Source organism: Bufo bufo, chromosome 6 (assembly GCF_905171765.1).
Source record: "Bufo bufo chromosome 6, aBufBuf1.1, whole genome shotgun sequence".
Lineage (NCBI taxonomy): Eukaryota > Metazoa > Chordata > Amphibia > Anura > Bufonidae > Bufo > Bufo bufo.
Genome location: NC_053394.1, coordinates 345,672,927 through 345,692,145, shown reverse-complemented (window position 1 = coordinate 345,692,145; position 19,219 = coordinate 345,672,927). Strand labels below are relative to the sequence as shown.

The following is a 19,219-nucleotide window of genomic DNA, read 5'->3' as shown; positions in this document are numbered from 1 at the left end:
GTTTTCATAAAAATAAAAAACATTTTTAGCATATGTTACTGCTGCAGAAGCATTAAGCATAAAGCAATCTTTAATTTCTTTACATACCACTGTTTTCCTTAAGTTTTTCCGTTAGTTATGGTGGTTTAAACATTTACAATATGAGGACCTTCTCAAGATGGCTCCTCTGCCAGTTCTCTGAGGCCAAAACTGCTTTCCCTCACTTCCCATACACACTTGCTGTAGCCAGCAGCTCCCTGCCAGCCAATCAGATTGGATTACTGAGAGCAACGCCTCCTCACTCTGAAGCCTAATGCAGGCATGCAGTGTGAAGGACCGCCCCTCCGTCTTCCTGTCCTCTTAGCCGGAGACAGACAAGCCATAGCAACTGTCTTTTAAGGGAGCAGTTGAAAGGGACGGGGACATTAATGAAAGCTGTTATTATAAGGTAATTACAGATCTTTTGACAATCATTGACAGACTAACTCAGGTATAATAAACTAGCTCTAATAAACTAGCAAATAAAAAAAATATGACAGTTACATTTTAAGGTCAGTTTGCATCCCATAGACATTAACTACTGTGCTATGATTTCTAGATTTCTCAACATTTTCCAAACCCTGCACCAGTGAAAATCAAGATGTATGCAACAAAGTCTCCACTGGTATTTCTTCAGTCAAACAATTTGACTATCCAGTTTAGTGGAACCTTGCAAACATATGTCTATCCTTCAAAGAACCAAACCGAGAATCTTTTCAGTGTTAACTTAGTAAGTATCCTGCATTTCCACTAGAAATGATTGAAGAATATAATGCAAACATGAAAGTCTGTAATGTGTGTTTCTTGTATAGGTGGTTAACTTACAAACCAATATTTCCTTGTCGCAAGCCAAAGGAGCTCCGGGTTTGAATCTCACAGGTTCTGTGATCTTAGACCGGTAATTTCATTCTTCCTTTTCTATGCCTTGTTCATTTAGACACCATCCTTGTATGATTCTTCTACATTTCATGATGATAGAAGAATATAGGTTTCCACATACGTACTACTAAGGGGATTCACTAAGAATCTATAAATGGTGTGTTATCTGACTGTCTATGGTAGGTTGTCTAGTCATAGGTCAATGAGGTGCAGCCTACTATACGAATAAGGCTACTTTCACATTAGCGTTATCAATTCTGCTATTGAGATCCGTCATAGGATCTCAATAGCGGGAAAAAAACGCTTCCGTTTTGTCCCCATTCATTGTCAATAGGGCAAAACTGAACGAAATGGAATGTACCAAATGCATTCTGTTCTGTTTGGTTGCGCTCCCATCGTGGACAGAATAACTCTGCAAGCAGCGTTTTTCTGTCCACGATGTGGTGTGGAGCAAGACGGATCCGTCCTGGCACACAATGTAAGTCAATGGGGACGGATCCGTTTTCTCTGACACAATAGAAAATTGATCCGTCCCCCATTTTCTTTCAATGGTGTTCATGACAGATCCGTCATGGCTATAGAAGACATAATGCAACCGGATCCGTTCATGGTGGATGTATGCGGTCGTATTATGGTAACTGAAGCGTGATGGATCTGCAAAAACCGCTAGTGTGAAAGTAGCCTAAGGCTGTCACCGCCTTAGCCATATAGTCTAGGTCGCAACTATTTCTTTTCCACTAATGTATGCATCACTGTTCTTCTCTTCAAGAAGAAAATAAATAAACGGCATGAAGGATCATGTCTTGAGGAACACTTCCATGGTTTCTTGTGCACTTTAGGGTCAACGCTTTTTTAAAGTAGCTCTGTACCCATTCCTCATGAGAGAGGGAAGTCCAAGATTTCTCTAAGAAATGCCTTATGGACTCAGCAGAGACATGTGCAGGAGGTTGTACTAGGGAGCAGCGGGGACTACACTACATGGTGCTCCTTCAGGTACTATATACCCATAGATATTCCCATATATGGTAATTTGGTATTAGATGATGGCTGTTTAAAGAGGACCTGTCACGTCACAACCTTGACAGTGCATGGCCTCAATAGCATATTGGGAGCCAAAACAACCAGCACCAATTGCTCGGGAATGGGGGGCTCGGGAATGGGGGGCCTAGAAAAAAAAGATAGTGGTGAATCTGTGGAGTGGCAGCCACAGCCAGCAGATGGCAGCTTTTAGAGGATGTGACAGGTTCTCTTTAAAAAGCTACCATGTAATACCAGATTAGGATCTGGGGGTATCTATGGCACCATACAATGGCAGAAGGAGCCCCGGCTGCTTCCTAGTACAACCTCCTGTGCATGTCACTGCCAAGTGCATAAGGTCTTAGAGGCATTTTTAAAAGAAGTTTTGCACATCCCACTGTCTTCAGAAAAAGGATAAGGAGGGCAAAGCCATAACAAGTTAGTTCATGATCTGAATAAGGATAACAATACCGCTGATAATCAGACTGTATTACAGCCTACGTATGTGACAAAGGATACTAAAGTTATAATTTGCCGTCCTACAGGTTACAAATCGAAGGGAGTGAAACTGTCATTAAAGTAGAAAAGGTAGGTTAAATACCCACCACTCTGTCATCAATACAGAAGCTGATATGACTCATGATATTGTACGAGTTTCCATACAGGATTTCAGTTGAGTCATGTCTATTAATTGCTTCATTGGTGATGCCATGATGATGACAAACGTATTTGTATTCAGCACCAGTCAATCACATCCTGAGGGGCAGGCAGAGCGCCCTCCTCATGAATGCACCGCACTCAAACTATTAAAGGGATTATTTGAGTAAAATTTTAAGGCAGTAAATGTATTAAACGAATTAAAAAAATTTTACTCATCATCCTGAACCCTCTCTGTTCCAGCGCTGTTGCTTCAGTGTTCCCCACCAATGCAGCTAATCGGCAATATAGCGAAAAAAATGCTGAGGTCAGTGATTGACTGCAGCAGTCACACATATATACAGTACAGACCAAAAGTTTGGACACACCTTCTCATTCAAAGAGTTTTCTTTATTTTCATGACTATGAAAATTGTAGATTCACACTGAAGGCATCAAAACTATGAATTAACACATGTGGAATTATATACATAACAAACAAGTGTGAAACAACTGAAAATATGTCATATTCTAGGTTCTTCAAAGTAGCCACCTTTTGATTTGATTACTGTTTTGCACACTCTTGGCATTCTCTTGATGAGCTTCAAGAGGTAGTCCCATGAAATGGTTTTCACTTCACAGTTGTGCCCTGTCAGATTTAATAAGTGGGATTTCATGCCTTATAAATGGGGTTGGGACCATCAGTTGCGTTGAGGAGAAGTCAGGTGGATACACAGCTGATAGTCCTACTGAATAGACTGTTAGAATTTGTATTATGGCAAGAAAAAAGCAGCTAAGTAAATAAAAACGAGTGGCCATCATTACTTTAAGAAATGAAGGTAAGTCAGTCAGCTGAAAAATTGGGAAAACTTTGAAAGTAAGGGCTATTTGACCATGAAGGAGAGTGATGGGGTGCTGCGCCAGATGACCTGGCCTCCACAGTCACCGGACCTGAACCAAATCGAGATGGTTTGGGGTGAGCTGGACCGCAGAGTGAAGGCAAAAGGGCCAACAAGTGCTAAGCATCTCTGGGAACTCCTTCAAGACTGTTGGAAGACCATTTCAGGGGACTACCTCTTGAAGCTCATCAAAAGAATGCCAAGAGTGTGCAAAGCAGTAATCAAAGCAAAAGGTGGCTACTTTGAAGAACCTAGAATATGACATATTTTCAGTTGTTTCACACTTGTTTGTTATGTATATAATTCCACATGTGTTAATTCATAGTTTTGATGCCTTCATAGTCATGAAAATAAAGAAAACTCTTTGAATGAGAAGGTGTGTCCAAACTTTTGGTCTGTACTGTATATATATATACAGTTGCAAGAAAAAGTATGTGAACCCTTTGGAATGAAATAGATTTCTGCACAAATTGGTCATAAAATGTGATCAGATCTTCATCTAAGTCACAACAATAGACAATCACAGTCTGCTTAAACTAATAACACACAAAGAATTAAATGTTACCATGTTTTTATTGAACACACCATGTAAACATTCACAGTGCAGGTGGAAAAAGTATGTGAACCCTTGGATTTAATAACTGGTTGAACCTCATTTGGCAGCAATTTACTTCAACCAAACGTTTCCTGTAGTTGCAGATCAGACGTGCACAACGGTCAGGAGTAATTCTTGACCATTCCTCTTTACAGAACTGTTTCAGTTCAGCAATATTCTTGGGATGTCTGGTGTGAATCGCTTTCTTGAGGTCATGCCACAGCATCTCAATCGGGTTGAGGTCAGGACTGACTGGGCCACTCCAGAAGGCGTATTTTCTTCTGTTTAAGCCATTCTGTTGTTAATTTACTTTAATGCTTTGGGTCGTTGTCCTGTTGCAACACCCATCTTCTGTTGAGCTTCAGCTGGTGGACAGATGGCGTTAAGTTCTCCTGGCAATCACATCACATCAGGCAATGCTTCTTGTGAAAAGCAAACCCAGAACTGGTGTGTGTTTTTTATAGGGCAGGGAAGCTGTAACCAACACCTCCAATCTCATCTCATTGATTGGATTCCAGTTGGCTGACACCTCACTCCAATTAGCTCTTGGAGATGTCAGAGTCTTGGGGTTCACATACTTTTTTCACCTGCACTGTGAATGTTTACATGGTGTGTTCAATAAAAACATGGTAATATTTAATACTTTGTGTGTTATTAGTTTAAGCAGACTGTGATTGTCTATTGTTGTGACTTAGATAAAGATCAGATCACATTTTATGACCAATTTGTGCAGAAATACATATCATTCCAAAGGGTTCACATACTTTTTGTTGCAACTATATATATATTAGTGACAACTCTGGGTCACTTAGCTCTCCAGGATCGCTGTCTTCTCCGCTTAGACGATTGGCACAACTCAAGAAGTCACTCCAACACTGCAGATTTGGGTGCAAACTGGCCACGGCCAGCTTTATTATCACTTTTTACAGCAGACCAAAACATAAAACATAAACATAAAACCTTTGCCGTCTGGCCACTGACTATACATGAGTTCTTCCTCTCTATCGGGATCTGGGTCTACCACCCAGCTCCCCAAAACACAACAGTGCTTACCCCACACAGGGTTAGAGGGTGCCGGATCCCACAGGCCTTGGCGCAGCCTTCTCCTTCCCCAGACAGTGAGCCCTGATTGAGAAGCTCAGCCCACATTTACCTGAGCTCCTCAGCTGGCTGCTAATTCTCTTAGTTACCAGCCTGGCTGCTTCAGACAGTGGGAAAAAAACATTTTCCCAGCCTTTCCTACTCTTACCCAGGCTCATTTCCAATGAAGTTCTGATTCCATAACTATACAGAGGTCAGTGCAGGAGCTCTACGGGTATATGCATAGGATGTGTATGATGTGTTTTGTCTGCGCTGATTTTTTAGCAGAAAGTCTGCAACACAAGGGCTCATTCAGATGGCCGTATGCTGTCCGCAAAAATGCGGTTGCGTTTTTTTTGCGGATTAGATGCTGTCCACAAAAAAACTGATACACATTTTTGTGGACAACATACGGCGGTCTGAATGAGCTCTAAGGATCCCTGGACACGGTAGAGACTTGGAGCTGCAGACTTGTGTGCAGAAAATTTGCATTAAATTTGCACCAAAATTGCACAAAGTATGCACATAAAACCACACTATTTATTGCAATTTTTGTGTGTTTTTTGTTGCGGATTTTCTGTTTATATTAACAACCCCATTGAAATCTATCAGGAAAACCACTCTAAAGAAGGTGCGGAATTGCACAAACAATTGACATGCTGCAGATTTTAAAAAACCGCACAACAGATCAATTTCCATACGGAGCAAAAACGTGTATGTGTAATTGAGATTTGTCATATCGCATACGCTTTGCTGGTAACTGTATTACGGTGTGGTTTTTCCACACGAAAATCGCACCTAATCCGCGTTGTGTGCTGGTGGCCTCATAAAGTACCGACAAAGTTAATGAGATTTTCCAAATCTCACTTATATGGAATGACCTACAGATTTTGAAATCCACAGCATGTCGATTGTTTGTGCGCACTTGCAGTGCAAAGGGTGAAATCTGGGGCAAATCCCTGTCAAAATCCGCAAGTTACACATGCAGATTTGGGTGTGGAAAAGCAGTGAAATCCAAGTGAAAATCTGTGAGGAAAACCTGCATAAACTATACTGCTGTGTGGATGTAGCATACATCTTCCCTGAAATGCTCAGAACTCTGTAATAAGTAACCATACTCTCGTTGTACCAGGGGGTCGTGACAGAAAATGGAGTCCAGCAGCTCTTCCAGGAGATAGTATTACCAAATGTGAATGGTAAGAACTCCAATCCAACTCTAATTGGACAATTCCTCACCACTGTCCACAAGTCTATTCACGTATTCTAATATTTTCATTTGTAGAACAATTAGCAAGTGGAATTTATATTCCCATCAAGTTCGTGATGAAGACGTCTTTCCATGTTAAGCAGGTGAGAAGCTTCTCGATGTGTAAAGCAATGTTCATTCACGTCTCTACTCTCTCCATTAGGTCATTTATGGTGCATGGTGACTATAGTTGGCTCTATTCACATCACTTTATGTTAAAGGATTCAATGTATGAACAGGGAGAGCTCTTAGGACATACACCGAATGTAGCCTTAAGCCCCTTTTACTCAATGGGAGGACAAAAGGGTGGCCATTTGTCCAGGGGCTATGTATCGGCACGCCTTTTTTAACTGTATAGGAAAGAGTAGCAGACAAAAAAAAAACTAAGTGTAGTCAAGTGCATGGTATATGTATTTTAAATTTTTTGGGCTACTACAGGGAGTGCAGAATTATTAGGAAAGTTGTATTTTTGAGGATTAATTTTATTATTGAACAACAACCATGTTCTCAATGAACCCAAAAAACTCATTAATATCAAAGCTGAATATTTTTGGAAGTAGTTTTTAGTTTGTTTTTAGTTTTAGCTATTTTAGGGGGATATCTGTGTGTGCAGGTGACTATTACTGTGCATAATTATTAGGCAACTTAACAAAAAACAAATATATACCCATTTCAATTATTTATTTTTACCAGTGAAACCAATATAACATCTCAACATTCACAAATATACATTTCTGACATTCAAAAACAAAACAAAAACAAATCAGTGACCAATATAGCCACCTTTCTTTGCAAGGACACTCAAAAGCCTGCCATCCATGGATTCTGTCAGTGTTTTGATCTGTTCACCATCAACATTGCGTGCAGCAGCATTCACAGCCTCCCAGACACTGTTCAGAGAGGTGTACTGTTTTCCCTCCTTGTAAATCTCACATTTGATGATGGACCACAGGTTCTCAATGGGGTTCAGATCAGGTGAACAAGGAGGCCATGTCATTAGATTTTCTTCTTTTATACCCTTTCTTGCCAGCCACGCTGTGGAGTACTTGGACGCGTGTGATGGAGCATTGTCCTGCATGAAAATCATGTTTTTCTTGAAGGATGCAGACTTCTTCCTGTACCACTGCTTGAAGAAGGTGTCTTCCAGAAACTGGCAGTAGGACTGGGAGTTGAGCTTGACTCCATCCTCAACCCGAAAAGGCCCCACAAGCTCATCTTTGATGATACCAGCCCAAACCAGTACTCCACCTCCACCTTGCTGGCGTCTGAGTCAGACTGGAGCTCTCTGCCCTTTACCAATCCAGCCACGGGCCCATCCATCTGGCCCATCAAGACTCACTCTCATTTCATCAGTCCATAAAAGCTTAGAAAAATCAGTCTTGAGATATTTCTTGGCCCAGTCTTGACGTTTCAGCTTGTGTGTCTTGTTCAGTGGTGGTCATCTTTCAGCCTTTCTTACCTTGGCCATGTCTCTGAGTATTGCACACCTTGTGCTTTTGGGCACTCCAGTGATGTTGCAGCTCTGAAATATGGCCAAACTGGTGGCAAGTGGCATCTTGGCAGCTGCACGCTTGACTTTTCTCAATTCATGGGCAGTTATCTTGCGCCTTGGTTTTTCCACACGCTTCTTGCGACCCTGTTGACTATTTTCAATGAAACGCTTGATTGTTCGATGATCACGCTTCAGAAGCTTTGCAATTTTAAGAGTGCTGCATCCCTCTGCAAGATATCTCACTATTTTTGACTTTTCTGAGCCTGTCAAGTCCTTCTTTTGACCCATTTTGCCAAAGGAAAGGAAGTTGCCTAATAATTATGCACACCTAATATAGGGTGTTGATGTCATTAGACCACACCCCTTCTCATTACAGAGATGCACATCACCTAATATGCTTAATTGGTAGTAGGCTTTCGAGCCTATACAGCTTGGAGTAAGAAAACATGCATAAAGAGGATGATGTGGTCAAAATACTCATTTGCCTAATAATTCTGCACGCAGTGTATAGGGCTGGCTGTATGCCTCTGCATGGTCATGTAGTGACATAGTATATGTTGGAGCTTCCCCTCAGAGATATATGTCAGGGAATACTCCTGATGTATAACCCCCCACCTAAGGCTCTGACTAGATGTGAAAAGAGGGAGGATGGATGCCCCACCGCTCTGAGTACTTTTTCCAGGGGTTTTCTCCATGAAGATATACATTCACCTAAAGAATTATTAGGAACACCTGTTCTATTTCTCATTAATGCAATTATCTAGTCAACCAATCACATGGCAGTTGCTTCAATGCATTTAGGGGTGTGGTCCTGGTCAAGACAATCTCCTGAACTCCAAACTGAATGTCAGAATGGGAAAGAAAGGTGATTTAAGCAATTTTGAGCGTGGCATGGTTGTTGGTGCCAGACGGGCCGGTCTGAGTATTTCACAATCTGCTCAGTTACTGGGATTTTCACGCACAACCATTTCTAGGGTTTACAAAGAATGGTGTGAAAAGGGAAAAACATCCAGTATGCGGCAGTCCTGTGGGCAAAAATGCCTTGTGGATGCTAGAGGTCAGAGGAGAATGGGCCGACTGATTCAAGCTGATAGAAGAGCAACGTTGACTGAAATAAACACTCTTTACAACCGAGGTATGCAGCAAAGCATTTGTAAAGCCACAACACGCACAACCTTGAGGCGGATGGGCTACAACAGCAGAAGACCCCACTGGGTACCACTCATCTCCACTACAAATAGAAAAAAGAGGCTACAATCTGCACGAGCTCACCAAAATTGGACTGTTGAACACTGGAAAAATGTTGCCTGGTCTGATGAGTCTCGATTTCTGTTGAGACATTCAAATGGTAGAGTCCGAATTTGGCGTAAACAGAAAGAGAACATAGAAACATAGAAACATAGAATGTGTCGGCAGATAAGAACCATTTGGCCAATCTAGTCTGCCCAATATACTAAATACGATGGATAGCCCCTGGCTTTATCTTATATGAAGGATGGCCTTATGCCTATCCCATGCATGCTTAAACTCCTCCACTGTATTTGCAGCTGCCACTTCTGTAGGAAGGCTATTACATGCATCCACTACTCTCTCAGTAAAGTAATACTTCCTGATATTACTTTTAAACCTTTGCCCCTCTAATTTAAAACTATGTCCTCTTGTAGCAGTTTTTCTTATTTTAAATATTCTTTCCTCTTTTACCTTGTTGATTCCCTTTATGTATTTAAAAGTTTCTATCATATCCCCTCTGTCTCGTCTTTCTTCCAAGCTATACATGTTAAGGTCCTTTGATCTTTCCTGGTAAGTTTTATCCTGCAATCCATGTACCAGTTTAGTAGCTCTTCTCTGAACTCTCTCCAAAGTATCAATATCCTTCTGGAGATATGGTCTCCAGTACTGAGCACAATACTCCAAATGAGGTCTCACTAGTGCTCTGTAGAGCGGCATGAGCACCTCCCTCTTTCTACTGGTAATTCCTCTTGCTATACACCCAAGCATTCTGCTAGCATTTCCTGCTGCTCTGTGACATTGTCTGCCTACCTTTAAGTCTTCTGAAATAATGATCCCTAAATCCCTTTCCTCAGATACTGAGGTTAGGACTGTATCACTGATTTTATATTCTGCTCTTGGGTTTTTACGTCCCAGGTGCATTATCTTGCACTTATCAACATTAAATTTTAGTTGCCAGATTTTTGACCATTCCTCTAGTTTTCCTAAGTCCTTTTCCATTTGGTGTATTCCTCCAGGAACATCAACCCTGTTACAAATCTTTGTGTCATCAGCAAAAAGACACACCTTACCATTGAGGCCTTCTGCAATTTTGCTGATAAAGATATTAAACAATATGGGTCCCAGAACAGATCCCTGAGGTACCCCACTGGTAACAAGACCTTGGTCTGAATATACTCCATTGACTACAACCCTCTGTTACCTGTCCCTCAGCCACTGCCTAATCCATTCAACAATATGGGAGTCCAAGCCCAATGACTGCACTTTATTGATAAGCCTTCTATGTGGGACAGTATCAAAAGCCTTACTAAAGTCTAGATAAGCGATGTCTACTGCACCTCCTCCATCTATTATTTTAGTCACCCAATCAAAAAAATCAATAAGATTAGTTTGACATGATCTCCCTGAAGTAAACCCATGCTGTTTTTCATCTTTCAATCCATGGGATTTTAGATAGTCCACAATCCTCTCCTTAAGTATGGTTTCCATTAATTTCCCCACTATTGATGTCAGGCTTACTGGCTTATAGTTGCCCGATTCCTCCCTACTACCTTTCTTGTGAATGGGCACAACATTTGCTAATTTTCTTCCTTTTTTTGCTTTTACTGACAAGCCTAATGCAATCTTCTGTTGCCTTCAATTGTGCCACTTTTAAGTAGTCCCATTTCTCCTGGACTCCAATGAAACTGTTCCAGTCTGAAAGGGACATGTATCCATCCTCTGATGGCTACTTCCAGCAGGATAATGCACCATGTCACAAATCTCGAATCATTTCAAATTGGTTTCTTGAACATGACAATGAGTTCACTGTACTAAAATGGCCCCCACAGTCACCAGATCTCAACCCAATAGAGCATCTTTGGGATGTGGTGGAACGGGAGCTTCGTGCCCTGGATGTGCATCCCTCAAATCTCCATCAACTGCAAGATGCTATCCTATCAATATGGGCCAACATTTCTAAAGAATGCTATCAGCACCTTGTTGAATCAATGCCACGTAGAATTAAGGCAGTTCTGAAGGCAAAAGGGGGTCCAACACCATATTAGTATGGTGTTCCTAATAATTCTTTAGGTGAGTGTATGTCCTGTAGATGTAATGGTACTACTAGGATATGGAAGCAATGTCTGCTATGAGGTTCCACTTGCTATAGCCCTGCTGATCACTTGAATGATACTGACGTTAATGGTCCAATCATATGGCCTCGAAAAAAACTGACTGGTGCCAACAGGAAACAAAATGGCATGGTGCCTTCAACGCCACTTTATTCTAGCACTGCTAGGGTTGTTAATTGGTTGCTCAAATGTACAGTAAATTCCTGCTAGTAGACAATAATACAGGACCATGGGGGAGATTACAGCGTTGAATGAGGATTTAGAGGGGCTAGTGAGGCCTGGGCCAACAAGCCATATGATAGATAGCCAATTATAGATAGACTTGATGACTCTAGACCAGCTTCTCACCATAGATAGTTAGCATTGTTGAATGGATGGAAGCTTTGAGATTATTGCATATAATTAGGAATATCATTTCTTTCAGGGATTTGTGATGTTGGCAGCTGATCTGAAGTAGTGGTCTACATGCCTGATGATCCAGATGACATATAATTGGATGTGTTCTGCATCTTCCCAGCAAGCATTGCATGATTTTCGCTGAGTGCTACAAGTGTGGGACATTGTGATATGCATTGTACCCCGGCTGTATATATAGAATCATTTTATATTTATATACCTCAGGATATCTTCATTATCTACCATATTAAACTGAATAGAAATGATGGCTGGACGCTCTTTTTACCGACTCTAAGGGATGTCCAGCAGCTGCCATTGACTCTTGAATATATTTGCTTGGCTGTCCTCCATGTACATGTTAATGGAGAAACTGACATCTTAAAGGGGTTGTCTCAGATTAGAAAACAGGTCAGATTTTTTTTTCACAGAAACAGCGCTACTGTTGTACAGGGACTGTGTATGGTGATGTCCCTTTTTTTTTCCTCTGCATATTATTTTCACATGGACCATTGCCACCAAGTCTCCATATACAGCTAGTTCTACCGCCTAAGTTATGTTTTAAAGGGGTGATCTCACAAAACGTATTTATCTGTTGGATAGTAGTGTGATCCAATTGGTGGGACCCCCAAGAAGGGTCCCCACTCTGAAAAGAGTGTTAGTGCACATGTTGGTCCACTGCGCCATTTCCTTTTAGAGGACTAATGGAGTGCTGTCTGTGTCAGACCCATAGAAGTAAATGGAGGGGTGGGCCGACATGTGCACTACTGCTCCATTCAGAGAGGGGATCCAAATTCGCTTAGAGTCCCAGCTGTTGGTTAAACCACCCCCACCTGGGCAATCTGACATTTATCACCTATGGGTTGGTGACAAATACTGTGGGATAACCCCTTTAATTGTATGCTGAGTGATCTCACAATAAGGGCTCATACACACGACCATGCTGTCTGAAAAACACTTAGGCCGGTCATGTGCATTCTGCAATTTGTGGAACTGAACAGGGTGCCCATGATAGAAATGCCTATTCTTGTCCCCAAAATGGACAAAAATAGCACGTTCTATTTTTTTTTTTTGTGGGGCCATGCAACAGAGCATCTTTTGCGGCCCCATTGAAGTGAATAGGTCCGCATCAGAGACACAAGAAATGCGGACCCAAACAACGGTCATGTGCATGAGCCCTAATACTCTACATTTAAGTTCCCCCCGTCCCCAAAAAATTTGTCCTTTATTCAATGATACATAAGACTTCTATATTAAGTATTCCTGTTGTACATATTTCATGTAACAAATGCAATTATTTGTATATACAGTAAATAAATGTGTTTCACTTATGTGTGATGTATACTAATAATAATTTTTATCGATAAAACGGCAACATATTCCGCAGCGCTTTACAATCAGGGGGTTCATGTACAAACAGAGTCATAAATAACATAGCTGCAAACAGGTCAACAATTAAAACAGGAATGAGGGCCATGCTCACAAGAGCTTACAGTCTATGAAGAGATAGGGTGAGACAAGCAAAGGATAACAAGTGCTTGATTTGTACAATGGTCTGGCCATCTTAACACAGTAGTGGAGTAAATCTAAAGGTGGATTTTAGAGTTGAGCGGACACCTGGATGTTCGGGTTCGGCAGGTTCGGCCGAGCTTGAAAAAAAAGTTCGGGTTCGGGACCCGAACTTGACCACGAACTTGACCCGAACCCCATTGAAGTCAATGGGGACCCGAACTTTTGGCCGCTAAAATGGCTCTAAAATAGTCCTGGAAAGGGCTAGAGGGCTGCAAAAGGCATCAAAATGTGCATGAGCATGGCAATTGTTCTGCAAATAAATGTGGATAGGGAAATGACTTAAAATAACATAAAATAAAGAAAAATTAAAAATTAAAAATAAAAATCTGGATCTGGATGTGGCGGTGTAGGTTAACGTGGCGGTGTAGGTGGAAGCGGCGGTGAAGGAGGAATAGGTAGCCAACACTGATTTGTGTTGTTTTTTATTTTTTAATTGGGGTATCCCCCAAAATATTGGGACATATAACAAAATAAAACAAAGAATAAGTGCACTTGAGTACAAGAATGGATGATTGAGGCTGGTATAATTGTCTATTCTGCACAAGGTACGGACAAGTCCTGTGGGATCCATGCCTGGCTCATTTTAATAAACGTAAGCTTGTCCACATTGGCTGCGGCCTGTGATAATACTCTCTGCCGTGCTAAACACACGTTCACACTATACACTGGCTGCAGGGCAGGTCAGCACCTCCAAGGGTGACAAAGCTTTTCCACATTTGGGCCATACTAACCCTGCCTTCTCAGGTGCTGGCGGTGCCCCAGCTGCGTTGGCGACCTCTTCCTCCTCCTCTGCCTTCGCCTTGTGCTTCCACTTTGCCTCCGCTGTCAGGTGGGAATGCTATCATCAGCGTGCGCTTGTAGTCGCGCATCTTCCGATCAGTAACAGATGTTTTCACTAAATTTAGTTCCCTGTCAGCAATGCAGAGCAGGGGTTCATTCACGGCAAAAGGGGGTTCATGTTACCCAGCAATAGAACAGAGGATTTTGAGAGAACGAGGCCCATGTCACCCAGGCACAGCAGGGGTTCATTCACAGCAAAAGGGGGTTTATGTCACCCAGCAATAGAACAGAGGATTTTGAGAGATTTAGGTCCCTGTCACCCAGGCACAGCAGGGGTTCATTCACGGCAAAAGGGGGTTCATGTCACCCAGCAATAGAACAGAGGATTTTGAGAGATTTAGGCCCCTGTCACCCAGGCACAGCAGGGGTTCATTCACGGCAAAAGAGGGTTCATGTCACCCAGCAATAGAACAGACAATTTTGAGAGATTTAGGCCCCTGTCAACCAGCCAAAGCAGGGGTTCATTCACGGGAAAAGGGGGTTCATGTCACCCAGCAATAGAACAGAGGATTTTGATAGATTTAGGCCCATGTCAACCAGGTACAGCAGGGGTTCATTCACGGCAAAAAGGGGGTTCATGTCACCCAGCAATAGAACAGAGGATTTTGAGAGATTTAGGCCCCTGTCAACCAGGCACAGCAGAGGTTCATTCACGGGAAAAGGGGGTTCATGTCACCCAGCAATAGAACAGACGATTTTGAGAGATTTAGGCCCCTGTCACCCATGCACAGCAGGGGTTCATTCACGGCAAAAGGGGGTTCATGTCACTCAGCAATAGAACAGACAATTTTGAGAGATTTAGGCCCCTGTCACCCTGGCACAGCAGGGGTTCATTCACGGCAAAAGGGGGTTCATGTCACCCAGCAATAGAACAGAGGATTTTGAGAGATTTAGGCCCCTGTCACCCAGGCACAGCAGGGGTTCACTCACGGCAAAAGGGGGTTCATGTCACCCAGCAATAGAACAGACGATTTTGAGAGATTTAGGCCCCTTTCAACCAGGCACAGCAGGGGTTCATTCACGGCAAAAGGGGGTTCATGTCACCCAGCAATAGAACAGACAATTTTGAGAGATTTAGGCCCCTGTCAACCAGGCACAGCAGGGGTTCATTCACGGCAAAAGGGGGTTCATGTCACCCAGCAATAGAACAGAGGATTTTGAGAGATTTAGGCCCCTGTCACCCAGGCACAGCAGGGGTTCATTCACGGCAAAAGGGGGTTCATGTCACCCAGCAATAGAACAGACGATTTTGAGAGATTTAGGCCCCTGTCACCCAGGCACAGCAGGGGTAAAATGTCACCTGACAATTGAAATAAGAATTTTTTCAATTTAGGGCACTAAAATGGGCACTTTTTTGCATTAAAATGGCTCTAAAATAGTCCTTGAAAAGGCTAGAGGGATGTAAAAGGCAGTAAAATGTGCTTAAGAGCATGGCAACTGCTCTGCAAACAAATGTGGATAGGGAAATAACTTAAAATAAAATAAAATAACTAAAAATTACAAATTATTAACCTGCAACTCAGAGAAGGAGGTCGATATGGAGTCGGAGGTTGAGGAGGCGGTGAATGTGATGTTGTAGGTGGAGGCAGCCAACAATGTTTATTTTTTATTGGGGTATTGGGACAAATAAAAAAAAAGAAAACAAAGAATCATTGCACTTGACTTGAGTACAAGAATGTATGTTTGATGGTGGTATAAATCTCTATTCTGCACAAGGTACAGACAAGCCTTGTGGGATCCAAGCCTGGTTTATTTTAATGAACGTGAGCTTGTCCACGTTGGCTGTGGACAGGCGGCTGCGTCTGTCTGTAATGATGCCTCCTGCCGTGCTAAATACACGTTCAGAGAGTACATTGGCTGCAGGGCAGGCCAGCACCTCCAAGGCATACAGGTCAAGCTCTGGCCATGTGGACAATTTTATAGACCCAGAAGTTGAATGGGGCAGAACCATCAGTCAGTACGTGTAGGCGTGTGCACAGGTACTGTTCCAGCATGTTGTTCAAATGCTGCCTCCTGCTAACACGCTCCATATCAGCAGTTGGCCAGATGTCGGCCATGCTAACCCTGCCTTCTGAGGTGCTGGCGCTGACACAGCTGGGTTGGCGACCTCTTCCTCCTCCCCTGCCTTCGCCTTGTGCTTCCACTTGTCCCCCGGCGTCAGTCGGGAATGCTCTCAGGAGCGCGTCTACCAGCGTGCGCCTGTAGTCACGCATCTTCCGATCATGCTCCTGTGAGGAAATTAAGGACGGCAGATTGTCTTTGTAACGGGGATCCAGCAGGGTGGCCACCCAGTAGTCAGCACACGTTAAAATGTGGGCAACTCTGCTGTTGTTGCGCAGGCACTGCAGCATGTAGTCGCTCATGTGTGCCAGGCTGCCCAGATGTAAGAACAAGCTGTCCTCTGTGGGAGGCGTATCGTCTGCGTCCTCCGTATCCCCCCAGCCACGCACCAGTGATGGGCCCGAGCTGCGTTGGATGCCACCCCGCTGTGAACATGCTTCACCCCCATCCTCCTCCTCATCCTCCTCGTCCTCCAGTAGTGGGCCCTGGCTGGCCAAATTTGTACCTGGCCTCTGCTGTTGCAAAAATCCTCTTTCTGAGCCACTTCTAAAAGACTGGTCTTAAAGTGTTAGAGATGACCCCTCTTCCTCCTCCTTGTCCTGGTCCACATCCTCTTCCATCATCGCCCTAAGTGTTTTCTCAAGGAGACATAGAAGTGGTATTGTAAGGCTGATAACGGCGTCATCGCCACTGGCCATGTTGGTGGAGTACTCGAAACAGCGCAACAGGGCACACAGGTCTCGCATGGAGGCCCAGTCATTGGTGGTGAAGTGGTGCTGTTCCGCAGTGCGACTCACCCGTGCGTGCTGCAGATAAAACTCCACTATGGCCTGCTGCTGCTCGCACAGTCTCTCCAGCATGTGCAGGATGAGAACACCGGAAGCTCGCACAGACGGCCCGCACTTTACGCAGCTGCTCTAACATGTCGGGGTAGTTGTGAATGAATTTCTGCACCACCAAATTCAGCACATGCGCCAGGCAAGGGATGTGCGTCAAACCGGCTAGTCCCAGAGCTGCAACGAGATTTCGCCCATTATCGCACACCACCAGGCCGGGCTTGAGGCTCACTGGCAGCAACCACTCGTCGGTCTGTTGTTCTATACCCCACCAGAACTCCTGCGCGGTGTGGGGCCTGTCCCCCAAACACATCAGTTTCAGAACGGCCGGCTGACGTTTACCCCGGGCTGTGCTGAAGTTGGTGGTGAAGGTCTGTCGCTGACCGGATGAGGAGGTGGTAGAAGAGGAGGAGGAAGCCGAGTAGAAAGAGGAGGCAACAGGAGGCAAAGAATGATGCCCTGCTATCCTTGGCGGCGGAAGGATGTGCGCCAAACAGCTCTCCGCCTCGGGCCCAGCCGCCACTACATTTACCCAGTGTGCAATTAGGGAGATATAGCGTCCCTGGACGTGCTTACTGGTCCACGTATCTGTGGTTAGGTGGACCTTGCCACAGATGGCGTTGCGCAGTGCACACTTGATTTTATCCGATACTTGGTTGTGCAGGGAGGGCACGGCTCTCCTGGAGAAGTAGTGGCGGCTAGGAACGACGGACTGTGGGACAGCAAGCGACATGAGCTTTTTGAATCTGTCCGTCTCCACCAGCCTGAATGACAGCATTTCAAAGGCCAGTAGTTTAGAAATGCTGGCATTCAGGGCCAGGGATCGAGGGTGGGAATTTACGCTTTCTCTCAAAGGTTTGTGAGATGGAGAGCTGAATGCTTCCGTGTGACATGGTGGAGATGCTTGGTGACGGAGGTGGTGTTGTTGGTGGCACATCCTCTGTTTGCTGGGTGGCATGTGCCAACGTTCCTCCAGAGGCAGAGGAAGAGGCCGAGGCAGCAGCAGAAGAGGGAGCAGGAGGGGCCTGAGCCCTTTCTTGGTTTTGAAGGTGCTTACTCCACTGGTCATGCAGGTTGTGCTAAGGTTCAGAACGTTAATGCCTCGCTGCAGGCTCTGATGGCACAGCGTGCAAACCACTCTGGTCTTGTCGTCAGCACATTGTGTGAAGAAGTGCCATGCCAGGGAACTCCTTGATGCTGCCTTTGGTGTGCTCGGTCCCTGGTGGCGGTGGCCAGTAGCAGGCGAACTGTTTCGGCGATGGCTGCTCTGCTTTGGACCCTGCTTCCGCTTTTGCTACTCTGTTGGCTCGGTCTCACCACTGCCTCTTCCTCTGAACTCTGAAAGCCAGTGGCACGACCTTCATTCCATGTGGGGTCTAGGACCTCATCGTCCCCTGCATCGTCTTCCACCCAGTCTTCCTCCCTGACCTCCTTTTTGGTCTGCACACTGCAGAAAGATGACGCAGTTGGCACCTGTGTTTCGTCATCATCAGAGACGTGCTGAGGTGGTATTCCCATGTCCTCATAAGGAAACATAAGTGGTTGTGCGTCAGTGCATTCTATGTCTTCCACCCCTGTGGAAGGGCTAGGTGGATGCCCTTGGGAAACTCTGCCAGCAGAGTCTTCAAACAGCATAAGAGACTGCTGCATGACTTGAGGCTCAGACAGGTTCCCCGATATGCACGGGGGTGATGTGACAGACTGATGGGCATGGGTTTCAGGCGCCACCTGTGCGCTTTCTGCAGAAGACTGGGTGAGAGATAATGTGAACGTGCTGGATCCACTGTCGGCCACCCAATTGACTAGCGCCTCTACTTGCTCAGGCCTTACCATCCTTAGGACGGCATTAGGCCCGACCAAATATCGCTGTAGATTCTGGCGGCTACTGGGACCTGAGGTAGTAGGTTCATTAGGACGCGTCCATGACCGCGACCATGACTGCGTCCCTTATTAGATGTTTGCCTCATAGTTAGCGTTCACAAAGCAAAGTAAAAATTGGTTAAGTATGTTAAAAATAATTAACCGCCAATATAAACCCCTATGTATTCGATGTACGTTAAATCCAAAATGATCAGTATATGAACACACGGTTAATTTAAACCGCAGTAAACGAATGGCCGTATTTGTGGCCAAAATGTGACTGTATTCTATGTACGTTAAATTCAAAATGAGCAGTATATGAACACACGGTTTATTTCAACCGCAGTAAACGAATTTCCGTATTTGTGGCCTAAATGTGACTGTCACCTATGCACGTGTAATCAAAGATGACCAGTATATGAACACACGGTTTATTTCAACCGCAGTAAACGAAT

At 44.2% G+C, this 19,219-nt stretch overlaps 1 protein-coding gene across 1 annotated transcript in view; it reads left to right on the top strand.

The window, feature by feature from the left end:
• Positions 1–12,662, top strand: part of LOC121005254 (BPI fold-containing family C protein-like) — a 43,227-nt gene extending 30,565 nt beyond the window's left edge. Inside the window, exons 11-16 of the mRNA XM_040437874.1 lie at positions 578–748; positions 831–916; positions 2,460–2,502; positions 6,256–6,319; positions 6,406–6,473; positions 11,627–12,662. Coding sequence (XP_040293808.1) covers positions 578–748; positions 831–916; positions 2,460–2,502; positions 6,256–6,319; positions 6,406–6,473; positions 11,627–11,659 — 465 coding nt within the window. The 3' untranslated portion in view covers positions 11,660–12,662. The remainder of the gene's footprint in view (positions 1–577; positions 749–830; positions 917–2,459; positions 2,503–6,255; positions 6,320–6,405; positions 6,474–11,626) is intronic.
• Positions 12,663–19,219: the final 6,557 nt, after the last annotated feature.